The following is a 12,131-nucleotide window of genomic DNA, read 5'->3' as shown; positions in this document are numbered from 1 at the left end:
AATCAACCTTCCCTTTCTGAATAAACATGCAAGAATACACTTATCAAGAAGACGAAGCAAGACTCGGCACCTCTCTCGAAAATATTGTTCATTTTGGACCAATCAATGTGCCCTCTAGAAATATGACAAGCACATGTCTTCCACCACTTCTCGTGTCACTGGGTGTTATTGCGGTGGCTGAGGTGCAAGGCTCACTCAGCCAACCTTGGGACATTGCCTTACCTAAGGTAACAAGAGGTCCTTAAGCTGAAGTTTGTTTAGGAACGGATGAGTTGAGCTGATGAAGGAGCTGCACCCTGCCAGAAGGTTCCACGTGACAGATGCCAATCCATAGTTTCCGCGGATAACGAGTCGCGATGCAATGACCCAGCGGCATCATGGCAATGGAGCTCCCTTGTTCGGGCGCCGTCTGTTTCATTGCGACCCGACGTCATTCATGCAAGCCATAGCCATATTCATTATGCTGAAGAGTGCAAACAACAGCGGAAGGGAGTTATTCAAGGTCCGGCACGTGTGGCATAACAACCCCTCAGTAAGGTTGACTCTGGAGAACATGGAAGCCAACCTGAGACCCCTGCCTCCACGCTCAGGAGTCAGGCCTCAACGGCACCAATGGGTGGAGTTCCAGTGGCTGGCGGCCATTCCGCCACCCCACCACAGGCCTCTTCAGCGCGCACCTAGTGCACCGAGCAGCCGGAGAAACGCGCCAGTGAAGCAGCTCAGGTTCCAGTCTGCCTGAGAGGGAGCTGACGACGTCTCCGTCCGATGTCAATGCCCCAGGTTCCGACTTCCAGGGCAGCCCACCAAGCGTACCTAAGGAGGCAGGTAAGGTGATGGGCGAGGTACCTTCCAGCCCAGTCCTGCCCACCAGGTACATACGTAAGGTGCCTCACCTCGGATAAGGTAGGAAGGGTGGTACCTTACGTTGGGTACCTTACCTGAACCTGGTAGGCTGAGGCTACCTACCTTACCTGACGAGACATCTGCGACCTCTGCTGGCGCTCTTTGTCGCTTGGTGATGATCACGGCCTTTGCGACTATCCATCTCACACTCCAAGCCGCTCGCATTGCTCTACTATTGACATTGTACATACCCTTCGGGCGTCCTGCGCCTCGTGCTAGCATTCATCAACGGTTTCTGCCCAGTTTTCACCCAGTTTTAGCCGTTTCGGCGGGGAATACCTCATACTGTGATCCCCCCACTGCCCTTCTCTCTTCCTCGGGCCGCCGTCCGCATTGGCAGGCTGTCCTCTTTCCACCAGCCCTCGCTCCTTCGGAGGAATCCATCACGAGTCCTCTCCTGTTTCCGCCAACCCCCTCCCCCTCCCGACGGGCACCACATTCGAATTGATCTGATCCGCCGTTCCTCATCCTTTGCATGCGGTTTCAACAACATATCCTACGACAATGGCCGAGGTAGACGCCGCGCCGACGTTCGGCGCTGAGCTGAAGGTCCGTATTGCGCGCTGCGCCCCTCCGTTGCCCCTCAAACCGCTGACATGTCCTCTAGGATGGCTTCAAGCCCGCCAACGCCTGGGTCACCCACGGCATAGCATGGCTCGACGAGATTCAAGCGTTTTACCGCGAAAGAAGTGCGATCGAGAAGGAGTATGCTGCCAAACTCAATGCCCTGGCCAAGAAGTACTTTGAGAAGAAGAACAAGAAGTCGGCACCTCTAAGCGTTGGCGACACGCCGGCCATGACCCCCGGCTCTCTTGAGAGCGCCTCTTTGACGACCTGGTCTACCCAACTCACCACCCTCGAATCCCGAGCGGAAGAACACGACCGATACGCTAATAACCTCCTGTCGCAAGTGGCCGAGCCGCTTAAGTTTCTGGGTGGCCGCTTCGAAGAGCTGCGCAAGCGCCATGCCGAATATGCCGGCAAGTTGGAACACGAAAGGGACTCCCAATATGCCGATTTGCGCAAGACGAAAGCCAAATACGATTCTGCTTGCCAGGAGGTGGAAAGCAAGCGCAAAAAATCAGAGTCTGCCTTCGACAAGGCCAAAGCGCAGAGTGCGTATCAGCAGCAAATCCTCGACATGAACAATGTCAAGAACACCTACTTGATCGCAATCAACGTTACCAATAAGCAAAAGGAGCGCTACTACCATGAGTACGTCCCCGAGGTTATGGATAGTCTACAAGACCTCGCCGAGTTCCGTACCATCAAGCTGAATGGCCTCTGGACGGTGGCTTCGCAATTGGAGGCCGCGATGCTTGTGAGCAGCAAGGGGCTGATGGACAACTTGACAACGGAAATTTCCCGAAACCAGCCTCACCTCGACTCCATGATGTACATTCGCCACAACCTCGGTTCCTTCCAGGAGCCCCCGGACAAAGTCTTCGAGCCCAGCCCGGTGTGGCACGACGATGATAACATGGTTGTGGACGAGACGGCCAAGGTGTACCTGCGCAACGTTTTGAGTAAATCCAAGGCGCAACTAGGCGACCTGCGTAGAGAAGTTGACAAGAAGAGGCGCGAAGTCGAAGGTATCAAGCGCGTAAAGCAACGCATTAGGGAGGGCACCGAGAAAAAGGACGAGGTCTTGGTGGTCACGCAACTCTTCCTGCTGCAGGAGGATCTCCATGCTGTGGATAGAAAGAGGGTGACTGCGGAAGTCGAGACCTCGACCATTACATCGGCTGTCGGTGACGTTACGCTTGGCGCAAAGAACCACAACTTCAAGGCACAGACATTCAAGATCCCGACGAACTGCGATCTCTGCGGCGAGAGGATATGGGGTTTGTCTGCGAAAGGATTTGACTGCAGAGACTGCGGATACACTTGTCACAACAAGTGCGAGATGAAGGTCCCTGCAGACTGCCCAGGAGAGCAATCAAAGGACGAACGCAAAAAGCTCAAGGCCGAACGACAAGAAGCTGCCAACGCTCTATTGAAACCCAGCGCGTCTTCGCCGACGAATGCATCAGATTCGCCAACGTTGACCCGCTCGAACACGATGAACTCACTAAGCTCAGGATATGCGCAGAGTGCTCGTCGATCAATAGCAGGTCCAGCCTCGCCAATAGACGAGGCACCCCCTGAACCGGCGACTCCTCGCCCGGCAGCTCCTGCATCAATCATAAGTTCCGGTGCAGCAAGGAAGAGGGTAATGGCTCCGCCGCCCGCCGCATATATCAGCGAGCTTCCCGGAAGCGCACCAACGAACGGATCCTCCGAGCAACAAAAGGGCAAGATGCTATACACATTCGAAGCTAGTGGGGACGGAGAGGTTTCTGTCGTAGAGGGTCGTGATGTGACGATGCTGGAACCGGATGGTAAGTTTCACTTCGTTTCGACATGGCAACACCAGCTGACGTTTTCACAGATGGTACCGGTTGGACCAAGGTTCGCGCTGGCTACAAGGAAGGTATCGTGCCTTCGAGCTACGTCGATTGGGCGCCAGCGTCGCCCGTGGTCGCTCAGAACACCGGGGCTTCTGCACGACCCGATTCGACATACTCCAACTCGGGCTCTTCGATAGGAACGGCGACCAAGAAGAAGGGTCCCGCGGTGGCACCGAAACGCGGGGCCAAGAAGCTAAAGTACGTGGAGGCGTTGTACGAGTACACGGCGCAGAGCGAGCAAGAGCACAGTATGACAGAGGGTGAGAGATTTGTGCTCATCAAGCCCGACCCCGGCGACGGGTGGGCTGAAGTCGAAAAGGGAGGCGTCACGAAGAGCGTGCCCGCGAGTTACGTCCAGGCGGTCTAGGAGCACCACCGCGCAAGGGAGCAGAAGAAATACACGACGCCAGGTTCTGCGGCGGCACAGTCGCCTGCGACGGTAGCAAAGAACCTGGCACAGCGAAGCGCTCGTGGCACACCAGAAAGGGGGTTAGAGAAAGGCAAGGAGAATGCCCATTTCCAAGCTATAGAGGAGGAGCAGGTGACGAGTGTGCGACTGGTTAGACGGAACCAAAGTCAGAGAGAGCGACGCAAGTCGAAGCTGGAGGCGTCGCGCAGAGACCGCAGCAGCATTGGTTGAGGTGCATTCATACGAGTACATATAGTAAGTTCTCGCGAGGAGGGGAAAGAAAAAGCCGAGTCGTGTATCGGGTGGTGGCTTCTGTTTTTCTTGGAGAGTTTAGGCGTAGTAAAAGAAACCAAGCAAATCATTTTCACAGTGAAGCTTTAAGGGGTTTCCCGCTTTGTGCGATCCTTCCGCTTGGCATTTGCACGTACTTTTTTGCTCTCCACCTGTGAGAGTTTTGCCGTCAAGCATCAAGATGCGATGATGCATGAAAGTTTGTTTTGTTTGGAGGGGGGGCGTTCATGTCAAGAGAATGTCAAAATCGTGGTTCCTGTCGCGAGAGGAATCCCGCTGCAGGGAACTGGGCTGGAAAAAGGCAGCAGGTCCCGCGTTTGGATTGGATCGTGTACCCTTTTCGGCATGGTTGCAGGGCCGCGCAGGTGGGAGGATCGCGGAGATCCAGCCGGCCTTCCCGCTGCCAGCCCCGACCTGACACCGCGACCTGTGGCCGACTGACTGGCTGCTGCCAGGCATGCCAGCGCCCGCGAGGGGAGGGCGACGAAAAAAAAAAAAAAAAGGCACACGGACGCTTTGCGGGGGAGCTGCTTCCTTGGTGGGAGGAGGAAGGTCTGGGCATCGAGAAGGATCCCGCACGAATGATTGACGATAGCCGAGAGCCGGGTTCAAATCCTCAGTGTCGAAAGGATCATTCAACGTCTGAATATCGTCTTTCCAGATGTTGTCGCGAAGTGCGAAAGGTGGAAAACCAGGCGGACGAGGTGAACAGTTCCTGCATCTTACTTGAACACAGATTCATCAATCGTGCCAAGCAGCAGTAGCAAAAAAACCCCTCTGTAGGTGGTCAGCAATCCAGGATTTTTTTCTTTCCCACTGAAGTCGGGCCAAGCACTGGCCAAGCGCCAATCAGATGACGAGGCCTAGACGGATAACCCCTGGATAAACGGCCTTTGGTGTGTGTGCCATTGTTCTGGTGCTGATTGAGGGGTGAGATGGGGGGTCGGGTCAAATCTGGGAAATTATGATGAGTTTTGGAGTAATGCAATTTCTTTGCGCTTTGCGATGTGCATGCATTTGCGATGGGGCCCTTCAGCGACTTTTCTTGCTTTTGAAGTCTTGGCGACATATTGGCATGAGGCCTGCTTGCATGTGCCAATACCATTTCTGTTTGATTTGGATCACTGAATCCAAACAAGAGATCGCTTCATGAAAGGGAGACGTGGACGAAACGGACCGAAATCTGAAAAGGCAGACTTCTTTGGTCGTTTATTTGCCTCCAGTCCGTTTAATATTGCCGCCCCGGTATGTTCTTTTTCTGGGCACACGCGCAGGCAAGAACCCAGGCGGGATGGCCGTCCTGGCAGCAATCTATTCGCCGTCAGCGCTCTCGACCGAGTTGCACATGGTCGTCGGTCTGAAACGGGCATCTTGTATTGCGTAGGGAGTCGGATGGTGGAACCACGAAGTCTTGGAGGCCTTGGAAGATGATGATTGGCGATCTGGATCGGACATTTATTTTCTTGGGAGCGAAGGATGATGGCGTATGTCCCTGTCGGTGGGAGTCCGACTCTCATTCAAATGAATAACGGGAGGCGGGACGAAGAAATCAAATGATCTTGTTTTCTGGATATTGTGCGAATATTTAGCAACAGCAAATGGTTGCGGACTTGCGCGCGCTGGTTCCCGTTCAAGGCTCTCAAACAGAGAGCTATCGAAGGGCCAAGTGGAGGAGGTCGGTGGCAGTGTTACGACGACTGCGCGGCAGACGACATTCCTGCGATCGCCGACGAAGCGAGGTCAATCTTGATAATGGGCATGTCGTTAGCTGCATATTGTGCTTTTCTTGGAGCTTTTCTGGGACCATTTTCGAGACTGGTTGGGCGCGCCTCAGCCAATTGCAGAAGAGGGCTCTCCGTTCTGGGACGGGTTTCTTGGGTTCGAGCTGCTGAATGTTGGACATGAGCATGAGACGGGGGTGGGAGGGTGTGGAGGCAACTGGAGGCCGGGCGGATGATGATAGCCCACTCGACAGGAGGACGTGCGTGCGTGTCCCATTGATCGCTGTGGCAGTGCATGGCCAGAGTCGTCCTCTGACTGGAGCCCGTGGGAGAGGACGGGGAATTACCTCCACTGCTGCACCTGCACTGCTGGGTCGTGTCTCTCTCTCTCTGTGTGTGTCTTTCGGCATGCGAAAAAAGGGGGAGGAGGGTACGGGGAACCGGCCCCGGTGGGCGTGGATTCCTCAGACCTGACCTCTTCTCACCTTGCTCACCGCAGTCTGGAACTTGCAAGACTGGCTGTTTGATGCGGTTGCTGGTGCCGGTACCGATGCTTGAGGTTGTTTGAATTGCGGTGGAGATGTGGGAAAGCACCTGCTGCAACTTTGAAAACAAACAAAAGTCCAGGAGAGCTACCTGGCGGCAGCGGCGAACGACGTGATGAGATGTGGGGAATTCGTGTTTTTTTCGGTCGTCAGCGCGTGTCAGTGGCCATGTCAGTAAGAGGCGCAGATAATCAACATGGCGATGAGGGTGATACGAGCACAACCAGGCAGAAAGACGTGCCTCAATTTTTGAAGGAGTCTCTTGTGTGCCACCATGTCCAGCGCTTGGCCCTGCGCCGAGGAGATCATGAAGCGTTTGCGTTGGATGCGAAACCGTCAAAGGAAGCCATGTTGCCATGAACTCCGGATACCAGTGCCGTAGTCGTAGGGCGACGGCAATAAGTGAAGCATTGAGGCGTCAGTTCGTCCTAGGGTGCCAGCCCAGGGCAATAGTCGCAACGGTGGAGGGTGCTTCCTCACACTCCCGTCCAAATAGAAGCAAGTGGCTGCCCTGATCTGACGCACTGGACTGGTGACTGGATACCTAGTGGGCAGAGGGCTTCAAGGGCTGGCAAGAGAAAGAAAGGCGACGACGACGACGACAGCTGTCTGTGCCCAGACGCGCCGGTGCAACGCGCCCAGGGACGGGTGGTCATGGATGCTGGACGACACACACGGAATTGCATCACCAATAGTGAGCCTCTCGTGTTTACAAGAGATACGAGTTAATGCAGGCGTGGCTCTAGTCCCAAGGGCTGTCCAGGAAGCCGCCCGCGGACCAATCAGAGCGCCCATTGGCGAGCTCTACCATGTACTTTGGTCTGCCGGGTGGCCGACTGGCTCCATCCCACCCTCCCGTCCGATGTGACCACGCCCATCGCACGGTCTCCCGTCCACGCCTGCCGCGTCCCCTGATTTCGCAAATGTCGTCGAGGAACCACTGGGAATCGACTGGGAACCGGGTCCCAAGGCCCCGAGCAACAGCTGCCACTCAGCCAGTCATGGCTCGCCTGACAGCCAATTCATTCGCCTAGTGGATCTTCAGCGCCTCCTGTCTTCCGCCGCCGTGTCCACCGTCCACGTCTCCTGTCGGTCCTTCCTTGGCAAGGAAAGGGAAATCTGGGCCAGGGCAGCGCCGCTCGACCTGCTGGCAGGGTAGCAAAATTAGTACGTAGTATTTAGTATTTTTTCAGTTAGTATTAGTTTAGTATACTAAAGTACGGATTTTAGAATACTAATCTAGTATTAGTATACTTTAGTATTACTTTTGCTTTTTTTAGTATACTAAACTAATATTAATACTAACTAAGATACTAAAAATACTAAAGAGTTTTAAAATAATTCTTTATAAATTAATATTTATATATTTTATATAGCTTAAAGTTTTATATAACTAATTTTATACTTTTAAATACTATATATTCTTTATTTTATTTTATTTTAATATACTTAAATATTTTACTTTATTACTAAGTATTCTATAAAAAGATCTACTAGTTTAAAAGAAGTCTAGTTTCTATTCTTATTTATTTTTACTTATTTTTATTTATTATTTTAGTATTTAAGTAATACTAAACTAAACTAAACTGAACTAATAATTACTTAAGAAATCTTATACTAAACTAATACTAGCTAAGGGACCCCTATACTAAACTAAACTAAACTAATTTGCCACCCTGCCTGCTGGGCCAATTGCTGGGCGATGAAGTCCGGGGTGCGAGGACCCTCAGCGCGATGCAAGGATGCGATCCAATCCAGCAAGAGCAAGGCAAGGGGGGGTGTCGTGAGCCTGAGGTCGGGTGTGGAGTGAGCGAGCCAGAAGATGTGGAAGGAGGAGGGAATTCGTTCGTAGTGTTCGTACCACCACCGTCGACCACGCCGTTTTTTAATTCACCCAGTCCCTCCTTCCCGGCCAGCCTCGGGCTTTTCTCTCTTTCCTGCTCTTCATTCCCAATCCGACCTCTCGTTGCCGCCTTCCGGGTTTCGAGTGTGCTAACTCCCATCTTCCCCTTCGACCTCCATCTAAAAGTCAACTCCCTCGCTTTGGTTGACGCCCTTTTTTGCTACTCTTCGACAACCGACCAACCTTTTTAATCAACAACCCCGTTTTGGAACTACGTCGCTTTTTCTCCCGCTGAACCAACTCTCCGTCGCTCTTTCTCGCCTCCTTGGAACTTAGTCGACCGTATCACCGCTTGCTTTTGGGAATACACTCAGTCAACAGTCAACATGAAGTCTGCCGCTGCCGTCGCCCTTGTGGCTGCTGTCGCCGTCTCGGCGAACCCCACCCCTACCACTCCCGAGAAGCCCATCAAGGCTCGCTCCCTCCCTACCGTCACTGCCTCTGGCAATGGTATGAATGACTTCACCTCTCCCCACCTTTGACCAGCTCCTAACACTATTCCAGCTTTCTGGGCCGGCAGCGACCGTTTCTACATCCGTGGTATTGACTACCAGCCCGGTGGTTCTTCTAAGAACATCGACCCCTTGGCCGATACCTCCATCTGCGGCCGTGACATTCCCGAGTTCAAGAAGCTTGGCGTCAACACCATCCGTGTCTACTCCGTCGACAACTCCAAGAACCACGATGAGTGCATGTCCCAGCTCGCCGACGCTGGCATCTACCTCGTTGCCGACGTCAACAACCCCCTGTACTCCATCAACAGAGCCGACCCCCACAAGTCTTACAACGCCGTCTACCTCCAGTCCGTCTTCGCCACTGTCGAGGAGTTCGCCAAGTACGACAACACCCTCGCCTTCTTCTCTGGTAACGAGGTTATCAACGATGCCGGCAACACCACCCTGACTGCCCCCTACGTTAAGGCCGTCACTCGTGACATGAAGAACTACATGGCCTCCCGCGGCCTCCGCCACGTCCCCGTCGGTTACTCTGCTGCCGATATCGCTGACAACCGCATGGAGACTGCCGAGTACTTCAACTGCGGTAGCGACGACGCCCGCTCTGACTTCTTCGCCTTCAACGACTACTCTTGGTGCAACACCAACTTCAAGGAGTCCGGCTGGGATGTCAAGGTCAAGAACTTCACCGACTACGGTCTCCCCATTTTGTAAGTGACTCTGTCACCCCGGCCCAAATCTAACTTCGCCGATGTCTACAATCAACTCTTGAAAACCTGGCTGACCAATATGACAGCCTTTCCGAGTACGGCTGCATCACCAACGGCCGTGACTTCGGTGAGATCGAGGCTCTCATGAGCGACGAGATGACCGGCGTCTACTCCGGAGGTCTCATGTACGAGTACTCCATGGAGGAGAACAACTACGGTATTGTCGAGATCGACGGCACCTCCGTCTCTGAGCTGTCCGAGTTCGCCAAGATGTCCACTGCCATGTCCAAGTACCCTGCTCCCACCGGTGCCGGCGGTGCTGTTTCCACCACCCACTCCGTTGCCTGCCCCACTGAGAACGCTGTCTGGTCCGTTGACCCCAGCAAGATCCCTACCATGCCTACTGGTGCTAGCAAGGTAAGTTGCGCATTCCCCTGTATCAAATGTCTCTTGCTAACAAGGCCCTACAGTACATGACCGCTGGTGCTGGTGACGGCCCTGGTCTGACCGGCGATGGCTCCCAGCAGGCCGGTGACTCTGCCTCCGATGGCGAGACTACCGGAGGAACTGCTTCCCCCACTGCCTCTGGTGCTGCCGCTACTGGTTCTTCCAACGCCGCCCCCGGCCTCACCTTCGGTGGCCACGTCGAGAAGGCCCCTCTCGTTATCAGCGGCCTGACCATCATGTTCACCCTGTTCGGTGCCATGGTGCTGTAAGAGTTTTAGGCTTAGCCACATCAAAAAAAAGTTACCCATTATTGGGATGTACAAACGATTTTGGGGGGGCACTTGCCCCGTTTCGCATGAGCATTAGAATTGGACGGCACCGCCGTAATTTCATTAGTTGTCAAGGAATGAGACCCAGGGTATTTGGGCGTCTCCGGCTTTATCGCAGTGAACAAACGGACAGGAACGGGGGAAACGTATCCTTCAACGCGGGCGCGTTATTTGTATGTACAGTTGTGCTACGGCCAACTATGATTTAATATGTTTGATCCATCGCCTCTGTTGTCCAAGATGCCCCCGTGGTCTCATGATGCCTCTATATTCATACTCACTGGTGCATACATCCTTATCCGTTGACCTGCATCCAGAGTTGCTCGCTGCCTCCGGTTTCTGGGCATCGGGGCCGGGGTCCCCAAGCATTCATCCGAGAACAGAGCTCATCTCAAGTGCGGGACAAAACGTCGTCCGAACCCAGTACAGTTATCGCAAACCCTAACGTACCTGACGGAAGGATCGACGATTACCTGCATCTGCAAGATACAATCGTCTCGATGCGGGTCGAGACTCCCATCGAATCCTCTACTCGAAAGATTGTGTTATCAAAAGACAAGAGTCTTCGTTTGGCCCTGTTTGCAAACACAGCTGAAATCCCAACACTCCGACTGTCAGCCGTTGACAACGATTATTAAAGATATCATGCGAAGTGTACGAGGTTGTTCACTCTGTCAAGATGACGGCATCATTGGCCACCGACGTAGTTGCTTCTCGCTGTCACCGACTATTTCCGCCGTCGGCCTCCGTGGACGTGAGTCCCATCTGCCTGGGCGGCGTGGATTTCGGGGACATATTTCCTTTTCGAAAACTCTTGGAAACAATCAAAGGAGAGCCTGAGAACTCGGCTTACTTGGTGAGGATCGGGGACGGGGGCACATATGACATTCACCTTTCTCTGGGGCTTCTCGACAAGAACACCAAGGCGGGGATTTCTTCAAATTCAGCGTTACCCAGAAACGAGTCTTGATTCTGCTTACTTCCGAGAAGCCTATCCTTCCAAGACATATTCAACGCAAGCCAGATTCATACCCATTTGGGATGATGCGTCCTCGGCGGACTTTTGTGAGGGTTGATAATTCCTACAGGCTGTACCTAGTCGGAATCCCCAAATATCTGCGTAAACACCGCATCCCCTGACCCCCTTTGGAATATCTCCTCCCCCGAGGAGTACATATGGAAACCTGAAATCAAAATCGTAACCCGTCTCAATCTTCTCCACGTCAACCTCCGTCTACTCCAGCCCAAGTGCTGTTTTCCTGAACTGGTAGAGGGCACAGGCCAAAGTGCACACATATAGTGTTTTGTCGCAGTCTTTTTGCGCGGGGGCTGCGTCGTAACTACAAACTCAACCCCAGCCCAAGAGCCTCAAGGTTCTCTCTCAAATGCTCAAACTTTCTTCCACCGAGGATAGGAAACGCATATGGCGCCTTGTGCATCACATACGTCATCTCAACGGTCGTCATCGGCGCCCCAATCCTCTCCGAAACCCTCTGCAACACCCCAGAAACACCCTCCTCCCTGCCCATCTCGACGTTCATTGTCCTGCCGCCAGAATCCTCACCTTTACCATCCCTCCTCTTGGGCTTGAAATAACTGCCCCACAAGAAATCCTGAGGTGCATTCCCGATCTCCTGGTCTCGACAAATGCCTACGACCGTCACTCCCCTTGCTCTCCCGCTAAGAACACCGCCAGTAGGTGCCCGTGAAAGCAGTCCATGGCTTCGAACGCGGTTTCCTTAGTGCAAGTCCCCAGCCTGTCCTTCCATACCTCCCCAAAGAGTTTTGCTACTCGGGCAGTGTTATTTGGCTATCCGGGCAGTGTTCACAAACACGTAAATCCATAGCCTATTTCTGAAGCGACTATATTTTTCATTCTCAATTTTATCGTTATTGTTCTTTATTACTATTATCTATTATTATTATTATTATCATCGTCGTTATTATTATCGTCATTGTCATCGTCGT

At 53.2% G+C, this 12,131-nt stretch overlaps 2 protein-coding genes across 2 annotated transcripts; both read left to right on the top strand.

Moving 5' to 3' along the window:
- Positions 1-1,407: 1,407 nt before the first annotated feature.
- Positions 1,408-3,720, top strand: bzz1 (the record flags this gene model as incomplete). The annotated part of the gene is made up of 3 exons (XM_032035629.1): positions 1,408-1,452; positions 1,511-3,284; positions 3,335-3,720. 3 exons carry the CDS (start codon positions 1,408-1,410, stop codon positions 3,718-3,720), a joined length of 2,205 nt encoding a protein of 734 aa, XP_031892833.1.
- Positions 3,721-8,548: 4,828 nt separating this feature from the next.
- On the top strand, positions 8,549-10,103 carry gel1 (1,3-beta-glucanosyltransferase gel1; the record flags this gene model as incomplete). The annotated part of the gene is made up of 4 exons (XM_032035618.1): positions 8,549-8,672; positions 8,727-9,387; positions 9,474-9,804; positions 9,858-10,103. The coding sequence occupies 4 exons, from the start codon at positions 8,549-8,551 to the stop codon at positions 10,101-10,103; spliced, it is 1,362 nt and encodes a 453-aa protein (XP_031892836.1).
- Positions 10,104-12,131: the final 2,028 nt, after the last annotated feature.

Source organism: Colletotrichum fructicola (assembly GCF_000319635.2).
Source record: "Colletotrichum fructicola Nara gc5 chromosome Unknown KSG_Nara_v1_contig03, whole genome shotgun sequence".
In the NCBI taxonomy this organism is placed as follows: Eukaryota; Fungi; Ascomycota; class Sordariomycetes; order Glomerellales; family Glomerellaceae; genus Colletotrichum; species Colletotrichum fructicola.
This window is presented reverse-complemented; position numbering and strand designations above follow the sequence as displayed.